The sequence below is a fragment of the Megalobrama amblycephala genome, linkage group LG4, assembly GCF_018812025.1.
Source record: "Megalobrama amblycephala isolate DHTTF-2021 linkage group LG4, ASM1881202v1, whole genome shotgun sequence".
NCBI lineage: Eukaryota > Metazoa > Chordata > Actinopteri > Cypriniformes > Xenocyprididae > Megalobrama > Megalobrama amblycephala.
In genome coordinates this window covers 44,735,250-44,752,025 of record NC_063047.1, presented here as the reverse complement: position 1 = coordinate 44,752,025, position 16,776 = coordinate 44,735,250, and the positions used below count along the sequence as shown (strand labels likewise).

Here is a 16,776-nt window from a genome sequence, read left to right as displayed (position 1 = left end):
ATCTGTCTAACTGGTTTTCTCTCTTTATCCGCAAATGGATAAAGCCCCGTCAGAAATTTGAATATCCCCGTGGCTGGGGCATCTATTTTACTCACACTGCTATAAGTCATCCTGTTAAAAACCTCTTTTTCTTAGGCTGTTTAACTTAAGTTCACGTTTCCCTCATTCACGTGTTGAGTGCCACCTTAAAGTAGCTACGCTGTGAGCAGAGAATTTATAGCGCCTTATTTTATTAATTAAAATATCGATATTTGGAGCAGCATATCGATTCTCGTATCGCAAAGAGAAGGATGACGATATATCGATATTTTGTCCCACCCCTATTAGACAGGCTATAAAAAGCAAATCTTAAATTAATGAAGACGGAGAAATTGTCAAAATAAAAGTCACAACAATCCAGGCTTACGTCACTTTATAGTTCCCACTGGCGAATGCAACCAGGAAAATGGCCCTAGGAGGACTATTAGTTCTCGAGGAACCACTCTGGTGGCTTGTTCCTAGAACTACCCGATGCGAAAGCCCCTATAGATATCATAAAAGAGCTTTCATTTCATAGTTCTCTTATTTGTATCTCTTTTTTTTTTTATCCTTCTTTCAGATAAAAGTTAGTGAAGTGGAGCTCTTTCTGTTTATTGAGACAGGAGGAGACACAGAGACACTGGGTTGCTCCAGCCCTGCTTCTCCTAAAACAACGCTCATGCTCGAGACAGAATGAACAGGAGATCTGGAGCTTCTGTTCACACACACACACACACACACACACACACAACAGGACAACCCCAATCACTCGCTCCAAATCTCTGCACACCAGCAGAGACAAGCGCACATCATGGTACTTTGAGAACGATTGCTACGCAAGGAAGTTTCATCGCCTCTCACTCGACCACAAGTTTTGAAGACAGAAGACAATTCAGCAAACCTCCGTCGTTGTCAAAACCATGCTGTCCTGATGAACCACATTGGATGGGAAAGAAAAGATTTGAGGGTAAATGTAAGCGTGGGTCTACAAAACTGCCCCAGGTCACATGATATTTTTTCATGAAGTTTAATTGGCTAATATTGATTCATCCAATCAAAGTACAGCTTGTGGTCACGTGATCTTTTACATGGGTAGCTCCACAGATCTTTGACCTCACTAGCATGTTTAATAACGATGATAAGAGTGGTTAGTTCAGATAGATATTGACATAAACCGAATGCCTGGCATGCGGTATATGTGATGTTACGATATAGAAATCATCAGCAGTGAGTGGCATTGAAAACTTCTGATTGAAGTCCTGTAACGTTGTTAGATGTGCGGAGAATACTAGCCTAAAATGAGACGTCTCAAAGAGGAACTGCCAATGTTTGCTGACTGATGAAGGCAAATGATACTAGTATGGAAACGAGTCTGAGGATGGGCTGACGATTGTGGTGGTGTCTCTCATTCCTCCTCTCTTAATAAACCACATGCTATTTAATGAAGCTACTGAAAGCGTTTTCTCTGGCTTGCAGCCACGGGAAAACCGGACCTTTCGTAATGTCGTCGGGTTGGGCTGGCGCGACGTATTTCCGGCAGCTCGGCCCGACCCATCTTTCAGATTTTCTTGGTTTTGAGAATGAAGTTAAATAGAAAGAAGCTTCAACGCAGGAACTTGATGAAGACCCTTAATGGTCCATTTTAAATGTAATGTATTGTACAATTATGACCAACACTGCATCTCTTACAGAGACTTGTTTTTTCTTCTTCTTCTTTTGCATTCTAAAGCGTTCAGTCATGTATTATTTTAACAGAAACTACTAAAAAAAAGAAGAAAAATAAAAGACTGCAAGGTATCCTTTAATATTAATGTAATCTGTATTTTTATTATTCTGTCTAGACGTTTGAGGTATTTTATTATATTATTGAACATTAATATGGTCTTGGCTTTCCGTTGAGAACATGAAATAGCTCTAATAGATGAGATTCTATTAAATTTGACTGAACTGATGTATTGTTCCAAATGGAAAGAAGCTATTGCACATTGTGTCTTCATTTTATCACATTTACCTTTTGAGGAGAGTGGGAAGGATATTTTGTTTTGGATTTATGACCAAAAAAGGAAATTACACAGCATCTGTAGCAAAAAAAAAATGTATTCAATAAACTGGAAACACAAACGGTGCTGTTCATTTCTCATACAAATTCTTCAAATATTCAGAAGCTGAAACAAACATAATACCCCTAATTGGTGTCAAATTGAAGCCTTTACATAGTTATTCTCAATATGAGAAAAGCAATATATATGCCATTTTTCACATACTGTCCTCCTGCAGCCAATGTAATTGGTATATCCATTTCATAACTCTCCATTACTGAGGCCTTTTTGCTTCTTTGTTGCTTTCCCATCATCTTGCCACTTCCTCTTCCCCCTAGTTTTTGCCTCCTCTTCTCTGAACTGATGCCTGAGGGGGGGAAAGTGTCAGTAAGCACAATGAGGAGAAGAATTAAATGAGCCTGCTATTTGTGCAGCAGTTAGCACTCACCTGGACTGCCAGCGCCTGCCACTATTCCACACGCGTCCAAAAGATGGCAGCCAGTTGGCGTCTGTGTGTGAGCTGTGGTCAAAGTTTGCACCCACACGGTTGGGTGGAAGCTTCTTGAGCTTCTCTTGCTCCTCTGTGAATCAAGATTCAAGATTCCTTATTCGTAACAGTTACAGTACATACAGAATACAACTTGCAGTAAACCTGGTTAACTTCTTAGATGGTTAAATATATTAAAAAATATTTTATTGCAATATATCTTTCATTTGATATAGAGTGCCTCAGGGATGACGCGTTTTTGTAGGCAAAACCCGGAAGCGAGTTAGCATTTTAGGATCCAACGCCGTAAAGTCTATGGGTTTTTTGAATGGGTTTTTGCTAAATCGCCTGAAATAAGGTCTGTGGTTAACAAAGCCTCTAAATACTTTAACATTTTGATCTATGACATAAAACACACCAGTTATAACCCGCTTGTGATTTTTTTTAAACTTTTACTGAGTCTTAAAATCGGCGGTTGCTAACAAATTGAAATTAAAAGGGACTACTTCCTTTGGTGGGGACTTTAGACGTCATCATTAAAAACAGGACATTTGGACAGCATTTCTCATTAAAAAGTGGATAAGTATTCATAACAGCACAGATCATAATCAGCAAGTATGTTTATAATAAAGTTGTTTTCTAAATAAAGTTTGAGGAAGCTTGGTGGTGACGACGTTGATCCGCGACTATGGTGTGCTGTAGTCCGTTTATAGCCTACTGTTAGCCTTTTATATCTGACGACTTTATTTAGGCTTCAAAATCTATAAATGTTGTGTTAACTTGTAAAGATTATCTTGATAGACAAAACGTGTAAGTGTCATAACCCTTTGTTAAACACAGAGCTTATTTTCTAAGATTTTCCAAAAGTCTATGGGAAAAATGCATAGGCTTTCAATCGAGGGAACCCGTGCGCCGCTAACTTCCGGGTTGGCCTACAAAAACACGTCATCCCTACCATAGAAGGAAGACTGTGGAAGTTTGTTTTAATATATTAAAGTATTATAAAATTAATAGCACTTTTTTGAAAAAAAAAAACACGTTTAAAATATCTTCTATGTTCTGCAGAGGAAAGAAATGCATATGTTTGGAACAACATGAAGGTGAGTAAATTAAAAATTTCATTGTTGGGTTAGCTGTCCCTTTGGCCCGGTTTCACAGACAGGCCGCCATTGACAATTTTCATGCTTTGTGTTTTCACTGTTATACATTCAGGGGCACAACTTCTGAAAGAGTACAGAATCTCCAGATCAAAACAGACAAAAAAAGGAGCAGAAACAAGCGGGGAAAAAAATTTTTTATGGGGGTAAAAAAGAAAAAAAAAAAAATAGAATAAAACAGTTTTAAGGCAGAGAGACTGTCCTTCTGATATATTGCATGTTCAGATATTCATACAACAAAATATTGGCAGCAATAAACATGAAAATGATCAAAAATGCTGGCTGGCAACTTAAAAAAAAAAAAAAAAAAAAAAGTGTCACCATGAAAGTGAAGAACATACTGTGTTTGAGAAACTCCTGAAGTGAGGGGCCCATTTCCTGCTGTCCGCTGCCTGAGTCTTCATCAGGCTCCTCCAATAACCATGGCGGTACAGCACCTGCAATTCAACACAGCATGGTCAGTATTACAGCTGGGTATTGACACAATTGCAATTCCATTCAATTCCTCCAGAAAGTATTCTCGTCGCTTCATTATCATAACATTAAGGTTGAACCACATGAACTGTTCCAAATATGTCCTTAGTAGCTTTCTGGCCATTTAAAGTGTTAATTGTCTTGCTGGCAATGCAGGCCTCACTGAGCCAACGGATTTCATCAAAAATAACATCTTATGGGTGTGGAACGACATGAGGGTGAGTACTTAATGACAAATTTCATTTTTGGGTGAACTAACACTTTAATATAATATTGAAGGATAAAATTACAGGTTTGTATACAATCATTTAAAGTCAGCATGAAACATGTTGCAATAGTCTTCTCTTCCCCAATGTGACATGTCAGAGTGAAACAGCTTCTCAAAAAAGAAAAAATGCAGGGCGGGAGTTGATTTTGTTTATAGGGAATAGATTGGATGGTTGTAGTTTGCTATTGCTATGGCTGTTCCGCCCTCACGCCAGTAAACACGTCATAAGAGAAGAGATGGAGGGGACGTTATTTTACTTTTTAATGACAATTGTGTTTCTACTCCAGTTTGTTTTTTGAAATATAAACATTTAAACAGTGGCTGTCATAAACACTTGTTTTCATTATGGATTTATTCATACATTGAGTTAAGTAAGAATATAATGAAAAATACAATGCATAAATTTAGCAAAAATGCTCCTCTCTAAAGTTAATTTTACTAGCTGACCAGTTTATGGACACCGAATGGCTTTTTCTGAGGTGATGTTACATGACAAGCTGTTTTTTTGACGTCTTTCCGCAGTTGAGTAATAACATGAGGCATGATACGGATTTCAGTAAGTTGTACTGTATCTTTCAACATACCTTCTGATGTTCATTCATGTTTATTTCATGCTGTAACTAGTAGTAAAGCTAAAGAGATAAATCCACACGCCAACCCCAAACTAAATCAGTTTTACTCACCAGTATGAACATTTCCACTGCTGGATGCATCCTGCAAATATAGACAGCAAACCAAAATGATGCCTTCCTTGTTTATTGATCCAGTCAATCATAGTTGCATGTATATAGTGTAGAGAGAATACCTGGTAACCAATGAAAGTTAGGCCGAGTCCTGGCTCACTCCACTGACTGTGCGAGGCGAGATCCTTGTGGCTCGGCCCGGGCTGTGCTTCCATTTCATAAGAGCGACTGTGGGACCTTCTTATCAAACATCGAAACTCATGCTTTAGATATGACAAACTCTGATTCTGATCATCAAATGATACTAAACCAGCATTCAGTTGCATACAATTTCTGTTCCTCAATGCATATTACACAAACTTTTGACAGGTGTTAGTACCAGACACACCTACTCGTTTATTATCATTTTACACATTTTATTAAAATGGTACAGTCATCAAAAATATTTAATACATTTAAAATTAAGGGAAATTATGTAGTGTTTAAAAATGTTGATTAAAATTAAATCCATTAAAAAAAAAAAAAACTAGAAGAAAAACTAAATGAAATTCATATATAGGTATAATATCCTATCATTTCACATGTCCAAACTTTTGACTAGTATTGTATACATGTATAAAGATTAGGGATGCACCGATCAATCTGCACCAGTATTTCTAGTAACACTGTAATTTAATGACAGCGTAGTATTTTCATCATTATAACATCAAATACAGAAAACTACCCCTAAAGCATCACATTTAAACCATTTGCTTAATACTGTACTCTGCACAATGCCAATATAGCTGAATATAATCTTACATACAACCAATGTAATCCATTATTTCCATTATACTTCCCTTCCCTTGAGTTATTTATCCATTCTCACTCCATCTTTGCATGAACTGCACAGTATTGGATATATATAATCACACCTAACACACAATACCTATCAAACGTTTGGGGTCATATTTTTTTAAAATGTTTTTGAAAGTCTCTTATGCTCACTAAGACTTTTTTTGAATCAAATACATAGTAAAATCAGTAATATTGCGAAATATTACAATTTAAAATAACTTTTCTATTATAATATATTTGTAAATTATTCATGCGATGTCAAAGCTGAATTTTCAGAATCATTACTCTAGTTTTCAGTGTCACATGATCCTTCAGAAATCATTCTAATATGCTGATTTGCTGCTCAGTATTTAATATTATTATTGATAAAAACAGTTGTGCCGCTTAATATTTTTAAAATAGAAACATTATATATGCCTTTACTGTCACTTTTGATCAATTTAATGCATCCCTGCTAGTATTAAAGTATTAAAACAAAAATTACCCCAAACTTTTGCATGCAAGTGTATTGGAATGGATATATACAGGTATTGGAGCATTTTGGTAAACGAGTATTGGTGCATCCCTAACGTTTCAGGACAACACTGGTCATAATATTTACATATATTTTACCTGGCTGTTTGTTTATTGCTGCACCGGTCCAGTTCAGCAGGCTGTAGCAGTTCCGGATCAGGCTAAGTTTGATTCAGGAAAAGTCAACAGTAATGCTCCATGTCTCTTTAACATTATTTTCCCAGCAAAGGAATTATTTTGACAAATGCATGCTGTTTTTAAAAAGTATCAACACTGGGGTTTGGAAAATTCACAAAAAACATTTTCAGTTAACATTTTCATCAAACAAACAGAACAGACGAGTACTGAGATATGGATACGCTTGGAGCATCCCAGGAAAACAAACCTCTGATAATGACTGAAGGACCTCCAGTCTGTGCTGCTCCTGAGATCGGATCACCGCAGCTTGCTGAGGAACGAAAGAAGAGAAGAAACCATCAGATATGTTTAAACCGACAACCATTAACACAGAAAGAACCTGTAAAACGTCTTACCTGTTTAATAAACACATCCTCTTTTTCCTCAAACTGTTCAAGAGCCTTGGAAACCTCAGCCTTGAATCTAGAAAAAAAAGGCATTCTTCATTTATTTCTCTGTTGAACATCTGAACACTTTTACAGTAACAGTTAAACACAGCTATTTCCCAAAACACAAATAAGCAAGCAAGCAAGCTACCTCTCAGTTTCCTCTTCTGTTACGATAAACTTGTCTCGTAGTTTGGGATCGGCTTTATTGTCCCACCAGAACTTGTGTGTGTTTTTCCTGTGCTCTGTGCTGAAATGAAAAGCGCTCTGTGAATTCACTGCAAGCTCTGCAAGTGTTTCTCAAATGTTTTCGGGCATGATATGATCTTACGTGCTCATGTGCTCCAGCAGTCCTCCATACATCACACTGATGTTACCGTCAGTCACATGTGTCTGCACCTCAAGCGAGCAGCAGTAACACCAGAACTTAACGTCATGATTGGGACTGTATTTCTCCACCTGAGGATTTTTAATGGTCCGCCGTGCTTCTTTGACCTGTAAGAACATCTGGGAATGTTATATATGTGCAGTGCTGATCTCATTTATTTCAGGTAGTGGCTCCAAATTGTATGGAAGCTTATTTCCACCATTGAATAAAAAAAATTTAAAAAAGGTAATTGCGACTTTATATTTCATAATTCTGACTTCTGACTCAGAATTGCATAATATAAACTCGCAATTGCAAGTCCAATTCTGAGGGAAATTCTTTGAAGACCAATTCTTTTCTCAGAATTGCAAGAAAACTTAAAAATATCAGAGATATAAACTCGCAATTGGAATAAATAATAGATTTTATATCTTTCAATTCTGACATCATAACTCGCAATTGTGAGGGAAAAAAAAAAAAAGTCAGAATTGTGAGATAAAAAGTTTTATTCTGTGGCAGAAACAAGCTTCCATCAAACAGTACATCGACACTCAAGTCATCCTAAATGTGATTTCTATGGAAGCTTGTTTCCGCCATGGAATTAGAACTAACATACATTTGTCAGTTTAATTTATTTTATATCTTACAATTTTAAGAAAAAAAAACCAGAATTGCAAGATATAAACGAATTGCGAGAAATAAAAGTCAGAATTGCGACAAACCCACAATTATTATTTTATAATAATATAATTTATATTTTTCCACACAAAAACAGAATTGTGAGATATATTATCACAATAATAAAAAAAATAACTGTGACTTTATCTCACGAGTTATAAACTAGGAATTGAAAAATAAAGTAAGAGTTTATAACATTCTGATTTTTTTTTTTTTCCTCAGAATTGTGATATAAAAAGTCACAATTACCTTTTTTTTTTATTCCTTGGTGGAAACAAGCTTCAATTGTAAAAGGAAAAAGAAGCATATATTTAATTAAGACATTTGAGGTTGTTAACAATCAATCAGCTGAACCCATTTATAGTTAAAGGGATAGTTAACCCAGAGAATACAATTCTGTCATCATTTACTCACCCTCAATATGTTCCAAAACAATGGAAAAAATACTATAGAAGTCAATGGCATGTGGACCAACTGTTTGGTTACCCATATTCTTCAGATTCAAAATATCTTTTTTTTGTTTGTGTGTGTGTTTGTGTGTGTGTGTGTGTGTGTGTGTGTGTGTGTGTGTTTTAATAGTTTTCGGGTGAACTCTCTTTAATGTGGTTAAGTACACCTGAACTGACTTCAAACAGACACTTAAAAAAAATACCACTTGATTAAAAGGAACTGCAAAAATGTCTCACTCTTTTAGATGTTTTTTTATTTTTTATTTAATACAATAAAATTCAAGTATTATCCGTGACTTAAGCACCCAAACCGTATTTGGAGCCACTGTAGCAGTATCTTCAGCTAGTTTAGTTAGCAAACTTACCTTCTCCATGAATTTGACAAGAATCACTTTAAGTTTACTCTGGTGGCTTTTCCCATGAATGTGTCCTTTTCCAGTAAAATCTGTTTTTCTGCAGATCGAGCAATAAAATGCTCCCATTTGGCTGCTTTGGGGTTTTTTCTTTAGCCACTGCAAGCGCTAACATTCACTTGATGTTTTCCCAAACACAGAGTGACGTTTTTTGTTGTCAAATATGCAGCATCGCCCTCTTGTGGTTGGGATGTGGAAATAAACAAAACCTTTATTAAACCTCTTCAAACAACAAAGGCATTATCATTGAGAAACAAATTCAAGCAGCATACATAGCTCAAAATGAATCTGCTCAAAATGCTGCATTTAGCTGATCAGAAATACAGTAAAAACAGCAATATTCTGAAATATTACTAGAATTGTTTTTTTTGAAAATGTTAAATGTTATTTATTCCTGTGATTGTAAAGTGGCACATGACGTGTGTGTGTGTGTATATATATATATATATATATATATATGCTGCTTTAAGGAAATAAAGAAACTATGATAATATGCATTTGTTTATTTAATAAGGCACAATGAGTACATTGAGGAAAAAGGAAACAGGCACACAAAAAGAAAATTTCATAAATAACAATGAAATTAAAGAGAAAGGTGATAATATTTCACAAATTCATAAAGAAAAATATATCATGGCAGGTCCTGCCGTCCAGCCAGATGATCTCATTTGTCAGGGGTCAAAGTTAGATTACAGCTCTAACAACGCTTGAATCATATCTGTGATAGAGTGAAATCAGTTAAAACTCATTCATGTTAAACAGAATGCTGCTTATTTCACCACTCAAGCCCTTCCAGATGCAAGTCTTCACCTGGATAGTTCATGCTCCTCTTCAGCATTCTGAAGGAATCTCCTGTAAGTGTGTGAATTTCATCTCTCAGTCTCTGTCGGCCGTCCAGAGTGAGATGCCACAGACACGACTTCCTCTTGCCATCTCCAGATACCTGCTGTGGGGTCTTTTTAAAACTGTTGCTGAAACACAAATTATGTCGGATTGTGTTTTTCCACCCATCTGGAGCTGTAAGGAAAAAGGGAAAGTGCTCTCTAGAAAGACAGAAAAGAAAATGGGATGAGAAACACAGCAAAAAAGTAAATATACACTGCCCTCCAAAAGTTTGGAAATGCCCTAGAAAAGTGGGGTTTTGGACAATATTGGCATGAATCCTTTTTAATTTGTGATAATTTTGCACTGATAAGGGACAACACAAACTACGAAAACATATTACATAAACAGTTTATACATAGAAAAAAAAAATTAATTTTCGATTCATCAAAATATCCACCATTAGCAGATCTGACCTACACTGGGTTTTAATTGGTTCATTGTATTCTAAACTTAATTGGCAATCAATTGTTGAAGCTATTAAGGTGTGCTGACCCAAAAATATTTTACAAACCTGGACAAAGTTTAATCCAGTAACCAGACATCACAGCTGGCAAAGGGGCATGTCTGACTTTGACATGTATATATTGCCATTATTATGTAATCCAAATGAAAATTATTATTGCTGGTCTTCAATGATGTCAAAGTACTTTAATATATTTGCACCAAAAAAAAAAAAAAAAAAAAAAAAAAAAAAAGATTTATGCTGATATCATCCAAAACCACACTTTGCCAGAGGTGTTTCCAAACTTTTGGAGGGCAGTGTGCGTATATATTTTTTATATTATATGTATAATATGTGTTTGTAAATTAATATATACGTTTTGTTTATTTTTGATAAATTAAAATTTAAAATAAATAAATGTATAAATAAAATAATTGATACATTTTATAGTATATACTGTGTGTGACATACATACATACATACATACATACATACATACATACATACATACAGACATACATACAGACATACATACAGACATACATACAGACATACATACAGACATACATACAGACATACATACAGACATACATACAGACATACATACAGACATACATACAGACATACGGTTCAAATCCTTAACCCTATATAAATAACCTGGTGAAGTTATAGATCTGCTGTACGTTAAGACTGCCGTTACGGCTGCTGCTGAGGGCCATGGCGATGAGGATGCAGTAGTTAACAGGTGGCCGAGGCCATCCGCCGTTCTTCAGGTTGATGCTGTCCTGCAGCGCTCTCTGAAGCCTTCGGTTCTGCGTCAGACCCAGTTTGCGAGTGGACGCTTTGGGCGTCCTCCCCTTCCGAGCACCCTTCACCTTACGACAAACAGGCACGTCTACAGAGGAGGCGTCATCTTCATCTGTGAACTGGGACAATGTGGAAATGGTCAGATAAAAAGTCATCTTTCAAACATTTATGTTTTACATGCCGCTCTCCAAGACATAAATAATCTCTCAGGTTTGCTTGACATTACATCAGCGTGGCAAACAAAGTATGTAATGCTGTTTTACTCATACCTGATACTCGCTGGAGAGGGAGGTGTCGTGCACTGACTCATTCAGGCAGGTCTCATCAGGCAGGATCACTGGCCGCACACTTTGTTCCAGAACAGGTGTGGTGGTTCTTGGCATTGTGGAAAGTGCTGTTGGTTTTGGGGGTGTTGGGGCTTTGAGGTGATTAATAGGGTATTTTATGGGGCAGGCTAAACTGGGATTCACCATCAACCACAGATTAGGTTGTATTTCAGGCTCTTTAAAGACAGAATCAAGAAACTTAAAAACAGGATTTGGAGGGAAAAAAAAAAAAAATCTTAAAAGAATGTACCCAAGATTCCTATCGGAATGTCTTTCATCATTTGGAACCAATCAGAAAGGACCCTCACATAAGGATTTTCAGAGAATCAAACACTATTCTAGAGGATAGGCTCATCTGAAATTTGTACCCCTGGTTTCACAGACAAGGCTTAAGATAGTCCCAGACTAAAATGTATGTTTGAGCTGTTTTAACTGAATGTGACTTGCACTGACATATCTTAAAACATGTCAGTGCCATTGTTTTGTCTCAAGATGCACTCCAGTAATGTTTTTCTTTCTTCTTCTCGAAGGCACATTTATAAATGCTACTTAAATGCACTAACTGAGGATCTAATCCTGACTTAATCTAAACCCTAGGCCTGGAAAGTCTTACTGGATATATTATACTATTTAGCAGTAATTCTACTTGTTTAAATGGCATAATATCTTGCTATTGGGGAGGAAAAGAAACTGCCATCTGTTGAACAAAAGGAAGTATTTTCCTATTTAAATAAAATAAAATTATTTATTTTATTTAAATTAATATTTGAATACATTTTGTATTTTGAAACAAAACGTGTGAATGTAAACTTATTTTTTTTCAAGGATTAGTTCATTTTCAAATTAATTTCCTGATAGTTTACTCACCCCCATGTCATCCAGGATGTTTATGTCTTTCTTTCTTCAGTCGAAAAGAAATTAAGGTTTTTGATGAAAACATTTCAGGATTTTTCTCCATATAGTGGACTTCAATGGAGCCCAAACGGTTGAAGGTCAAAATTACAGTTTACAGCGATCCCAGATGAGAAATAAGGGTCTCATCTAGAGAAACCGTCGCTCATTTTCTAAAAAAAAAAAAAAAAAAAAAAAAAAAAACTTATACGTTTTAACCATAAATGCTCATCTTGAACTAGCTCTCCTCTTCGTCTCTATTTGAATTCCAGCACTGCTAAGTCTATTACTGCCCTCCACAGGTCAAAGTTTGAACTAAATTGTCATATACAATATGCTAGTGCAAGTTTATAACAATTAGTTATATTACACTGCCGGAATTCTAATAGAGAAGTAGAGAGCTAGTTCAAGATGAGCATTTATTGTTAAAACATATGATTATGATATAGGATATATAGATGTATAGATATATATTAAAAATATTGTTTGGGTTTTTTTTAGAAGATGAGGGATGGTTTCTCTAAGACCATTATTCCTCGTCTGGGATCATGTAGAATGCTTTGAAGCTGCACTGAAACTGTAATTTTGACCTTCAACCGTTTGGGCTCCATTGAAGTCCACTATATGGAGAAAAATCCTGAAATGTTCTCATTAAAAACCTTAATTTCTTTTCAACTGAAGAAAAAAAGAAAGACATGAACATCTTGGATGACATGGGGGTGAGTAAATTATCAGGACATTTTAATTTGAAAGTAAACTAATCCTAAGTAAACTAAGCTTTGCAATGAAAAAGCTTTGAAACCTCTGGGAGAAACCTCTCACTGGGAGATGTAGTTTGTGTTTAGTAATCTGCGGTGATGTCATGAATGCAGTGTTTGAGGAACACACCTCTGGCGCTGAGCGGGAGCAGGAAACTCCTGTGAGCTTCGGCCGGTAATGATCTTCTGGAGATTCTCGCGTAGTGCCACTGCGCCAGATACTGGTCAGTCCGCTTGTCATCTGCCAAACCACAACACTTCAGTGACAGTGAATAGACGGCCCTGTTTCGCATACTCGAGTGAATTTCTCACTGAAATTATCTTACCGTGGTAAAACTGGTCAGTCGTCGTCGTTAACTTTATTTCTTCGTTCATGTCCCAGTCATGTAAGCCGCTGGTTAAATGAAGGTCGAGAAATCTACTTTTGGATTGAAGCTGTAAATACATTTTGTCGACTATGTCGGAACAGCCAGCAAAACGTGTGTAAATAAAGCCCGGTATCTTTTTTATTCGAAGAAATGGCGTTGTATCGATTAAGACTTAAAACTGTGGCGATATCGTTCATTATAACAGGTGGGAATCATTAAGCTTCATTATTAGGAATCAAGTGTGTTCAACAAGTCACTGGGGCTAATTGTCATTCTAAAATCAGTTTGTCTATATGCGCATACATTTTGACTACAAAAACGGTTTAACATTATTAGATTTGCTGACCGTAAGAGTTTAGTTCATAGCATACAGCTTAAAGGGTTAGTCCACCCAAAAATGAAAATAATGTCATTTATCACTCTTAGAAAGGATGTGTTAAAATTGACTCAAACTGTGTTAAATTCTTACACATCAATGGGTGAGTTTAGGGATGTTTTTTTGTGTTGATTTCTACACAGTCACTGTGTTAATGATTTTAACACAGTAAATGTGTTGGAAAGGATAACACAATGATGTGTAAAAGATGTGTAACATTGTGTTATCCTTTGCTTAACACGTTGTGTTAAAAAAGGTATACTAAAATCCTAAATGCATTTGAAAAAATGAATGTAAAGTCATTGGTTGTTTTTCTTATTGTCAATTTATTACAATAAAATATAAATAATTAAATTCAACGCACAATATAATAATACAATTTTAAGCAGTCAAAAAGGATGTCCAACAAAGGACAAAATAGTTATTTTCAATCTCATTAGGCAACATGACACATAACCCGTCCCTACCTTCAAAATAGTTTTACTTATTTCCAAACATTGTTTGATTTATGTACATTGGCAGCCAAAAGTTTGGAAAACACTAAACATTTTAATATTTTTAAAAGAAGTCCCTTTAGCTCGCCAAAGCTTGATTTTAAACAGAAAATACAGCAAAAACAGTAATATTATGAGTTATTATTACAACTTTTCTATGTGAATATATGTTAAAATGTAATTTATTCCTGTGATCAAAGCAGAATTTTCAGCATCATTACTCCAGTCTTCAGTGTCACATGATCCTTCAGAAATCATTCTAGGATTTTCTGCTCAAGAAACATTTCTGATCATTATCAATGTCTGTACTCCATCTTCTCCACAGCATGTGAGTAAAAGTGATAGCAAAAATAGTCTTTAAAAATCCAATACAATGTTTTTGTGTCCACCTTTGGGAATAAATGAACTCCAAAGATTGGTTCCTGTTCAGAACTTGACTGACGACATCACAATTTTCCCTGGATGAACGCATGTCCACAAACACAAATGTGCTCAGTTCTTCTTCAGAGAAGATGATAAGAGGAAAAGAGAGAGTCAAATTGTTTTTAATCTCCAACATACTTTATTTTAGAATATATATTTGTAATAGGGGTGCAACGGTTCAAATTGCTCACGGTTCGGTTCGTATCACGGTTTTAGGGTCACGGTTTCGGTACGGTTCGGTATTTGCTATGTTACGTAAAAATAGGACTACTGTCTAAAAATAAAGAAAATAAGAACAAATAAACTACAAGCAACAGCACAAATAAATACAATAGAGCAAACATTCAAATAAAATAAACAGTGATTTTCAGGTTTTTCAGGTATCTAACCGTTTTCAGGTTCAGAAAATGGATAAAGTAATCAAATATAAAATAGCACTGCATATTATTTTCACCGTATAAAATAAATGAAGATTAATCATTATTGAAGAAAACACAGGCAGCAGGAATAGTTTTTTTCCCTTTAAGACATGCACGATCCAGCACATACACTGTTACACATGCAATGTCTTTCTCGACTATTATATGTTCATTTAAGACATAAACGACTATGTTTGCTATAGTGTACTCGTCAAGATGGGCATGTTGACATCATTTTTGAATGAATTTGTCTGCTGAAGCGCAAGACTTGAAAGAGAACAGTATTTGCGTGCTGTCTGAAATAAATATGAGCCTCTTATCCCTGATCTAATTATTGTAAAGAAGCTTGAAAGTGAGCTGTTCTTGGCATGATCCTTCCTTCATGACGACTGACTAGTCCTGTCCACCTTACGCTCAACAATTAAGGACAATTAAGAAGACGTATAGATACTATTATTTATAAACACCAGATGTTATGATTCTTCTTCATATCCATCTGAAGTTTACAAGGTCCCTGATCATTTCAGTCCATTTCAGGCATATTTCAGCACAGATTGCTCAATGTAATGCAGGCTTACAGTCCTGCAGCTCATGACAAATGATGTTTAAACATGTTTTGAATGCACAGTAGCAAAAACAGCCTTTTTATATTATCTAAGGGTCAGACAGAATCATAAAAAAAGTCATGTTTACATAAATAAGTTGACCCCAGAGGAAAAAAATAGCAGTGTTGAGGAAAGTTACTTTTAAAAGTAATGCATTACAATATTGAGTTACTCCCTAAAAAAGTAACTAATTGCGTTACGTTTTATGAAAAGTAATGCGTTACATTACTTTTGTGTTACTTTTCGACTTTTCCTTGGGCTGGGCTTGCTTGTTTGTTTTTTAATAACAACAAAAAGGTTATATTTTTAGTCAAATGTAAAGGCCTTTTCACACCAAAATTGAAAATGAATAAGCCTCAGGCTGATTACAAATGTGATATTTATCTAAAGCCATTTTTGCTTCTTAGTATGGTTGAAATAGATCATGAAAGTCAGCAGCAAAGACATTGGTTAATAAAGTGAGATTAAATACATAAAATATATTTGTTTAATTTAATATATTTAAAGCTGCTGTAGGTAACTTTTGTAAAAAAATATTTTTTACATATTTGTTAAACCTGACATTATGTCCTGACAGTAGAATATGAGACAGATAATCTGTGAAAAAATCAAGCTCCTCTGGCTCCTCCCAGTGGTCCTATTGCCATTTGCAGAAATACACCGCTCCCGGTAAGAAACAACCAATCAGAGCCAGGAGGAGTGTCTTAGCAGTGTCAATCAATCAAGCTCGCGTGCGCGCTGATCACACTCCTGTCATGCACAGTGTACAGGCGTCAAATTCAAGATTACCGGTGTGCCGCAGCTTTGCTTATGGCGAAATAAAACGATGTTATATGCAAAGGACCACCCTGAAATCTACAAGAAACCATGCCATACATAATTTGTCAGTCCTGTTTGAGATTATGCTGGCTGTTGAAATTATCTTAGTTGTGTAGTTCTTAAAAAATTAAACAAATCAAGCGGGGATACTTACTTGTCAAGCAGAAATGTGGCTGACTCTGCATCGGTTTTTAATCCGTTCAGGACACATAACGTT

The 16,776-nt window shown here is 35.7% G+C and overlaps 3 protein-coding genes across 9 annotated transcripts in view; 1 reads left to right on the top strand and 2 right to left on the bottom strand.

Annotated features, from left to right (window-relative positions):
• arhgef12b (Rho guanine nucleotide exchange factor (GEF) 12b) overlaps window positions 1-2,139 on the top strand; it is a 99,006-nt gene extending 96,867 nt beyond the window's left edge. For 4 of the 5 annotated variants that reach the window (XM_048189547.1, XM_048189548.1, XM_048189545.1 and 1 more), the window contains one exon: window positions 642-2,139. In XM_048189547.1, coding sequence (XP_048045504.1) covers window positions 642-715 — 74 coding nt within the window. In that variant the 3' untranslated portion in view covers window positions 716-2,139. Of the gene's footprint in view, window positions 1-598 lie in introns of all 5 variants that reach the window. The other variant, XM_048189549.1, reaches the window with a different exon arrangement.
• On the bottom strand, window positions 2,098-9,106 carry cenatac (centrosomal AT-AC splicing factor). Of its 2 annotated transcripts, none has more exons than XM_048189551.1 (11): window positions 8,899-9,106; window positions 7,371-7,534; window positions 7,191-7,289; window positions 7,010-7,076; window positions 6,862-6,924; window positions 6,576-6,637; window positions 5,249-5,366; window positions 5,127-5,157; window positions 4,043-4,138; window positions 2,506-2,638; window positions 2,098-2,424 (listed from the first exon to the last, which is right to left on the bottom strand). In XM_048189551.1, the coding sequence occupies exons 1-11, from the start codon at window positions 9,013-9,015 to the stop codon at window positions 2,319-2,321; spliced, it is 1,056 nt and encodes a 351-aa protein (XP_048045508.1). In that variant the 5' UTR covers window positions 9,016-9,106; the 3' UTR covers window positions 2,098-2,318. The 2 variants fall into 2 exon arrangements, with proteins under 2 accessions (XP_048045508.1, XP_048045509.1); XM_048189552.1 differs by having other exon boundaries at window positions 5,249-5,363.
• A 328-nt stretch (window positions 9,107-9,434) lies between these two features.
• foxr1 (forkhead box R1) lies at window positions 9,435-13,633 on the bottom strand. 2 transcript variants are annotated; one of them, XM_048189544.1, is made up of 6 exons: window positions 13,382-13,633; window positions 13,186-13,296; window positions 11,350-11,498; window positions 10,931-11,199; window positions 9,757-9,989; window positions 9,435-9,664 (listed from the first exon to the last, which is right to left on the bottom strand). In XM_048189544.1, the coding sequence occupies exons 1-6, from the start codon at window positions 13,500-13,502 to the stop codon at window positions 9,636-9,638; spliced, it is 912 nt and encodes a 303-aa protein (XP_048045501.1). In that variant the 5' UTR covers window positions 13,503-13,633; the 3' UTR covers window positions 9,435-9,635. The 2 variants fall into 2 exon arrangements, with proteins under 2 accessions (XP_048045501.1, XP_048045500.1); XM_048189543.1 differs by having other exon boundaries at window positions 11,350-11,582; window positions 13,382-13,624.
• Between the last annotated feature and the right edge of the window lie 3,143 nt (window positions 13,634-16,776).

What these genes read in the sequence shown, in the direction of transcription:
- cenatac (XM_048189551.1), bottom strand. Translation starts at nt 9,015, where the DNA reads ATGGGAGCATTTTATTGCTCGATCTGCAGAAAAACAGATTTTACTGGA. An exon ending in TTGTCAAATTCATGGAGAAG is followed by an intron (nt 7,535 to 8,898) that starts GTAAGTTTGCTA and finishes ATGTTCTTACAG; the next exon opens with GTCAAAGAAGCACGGCGGAC. An exon ending in TAACTTTCATTGGTTACCAG is followed by an intron (nt 5,158 to 5,248) that starts GTATTCTCTCTA and finishes CTATATTTGCAG; the next exon opens with GATGCATCCAGCAGTGGAAA.
- foxr1 (XM_048189543.1), bottom strand. Translation starts at nt 13,502, where the DNA reads ATGTATTTACAGCTTCAATCCAAAAGTAGATTTCTCGACCTTCATTTA. An exon ending in CAGATCTATAACTTCACCAG is followed by an intron (nt 9,990 to 10,930) that starts GTTATTTATATA and finishes CTGTCTTTCTAG; the next exon opens with AGAGCACTTTCCCTTTTTCC. An exon ending in GAGGAGCATGAACTATCCAG is followed by an intron (nt 9,665 to 9,756) that starts GTGAAGACTTGC and finishes ACTCTATCACAG; the next exon opens with ATATGATTCAAGCGTTGTTA.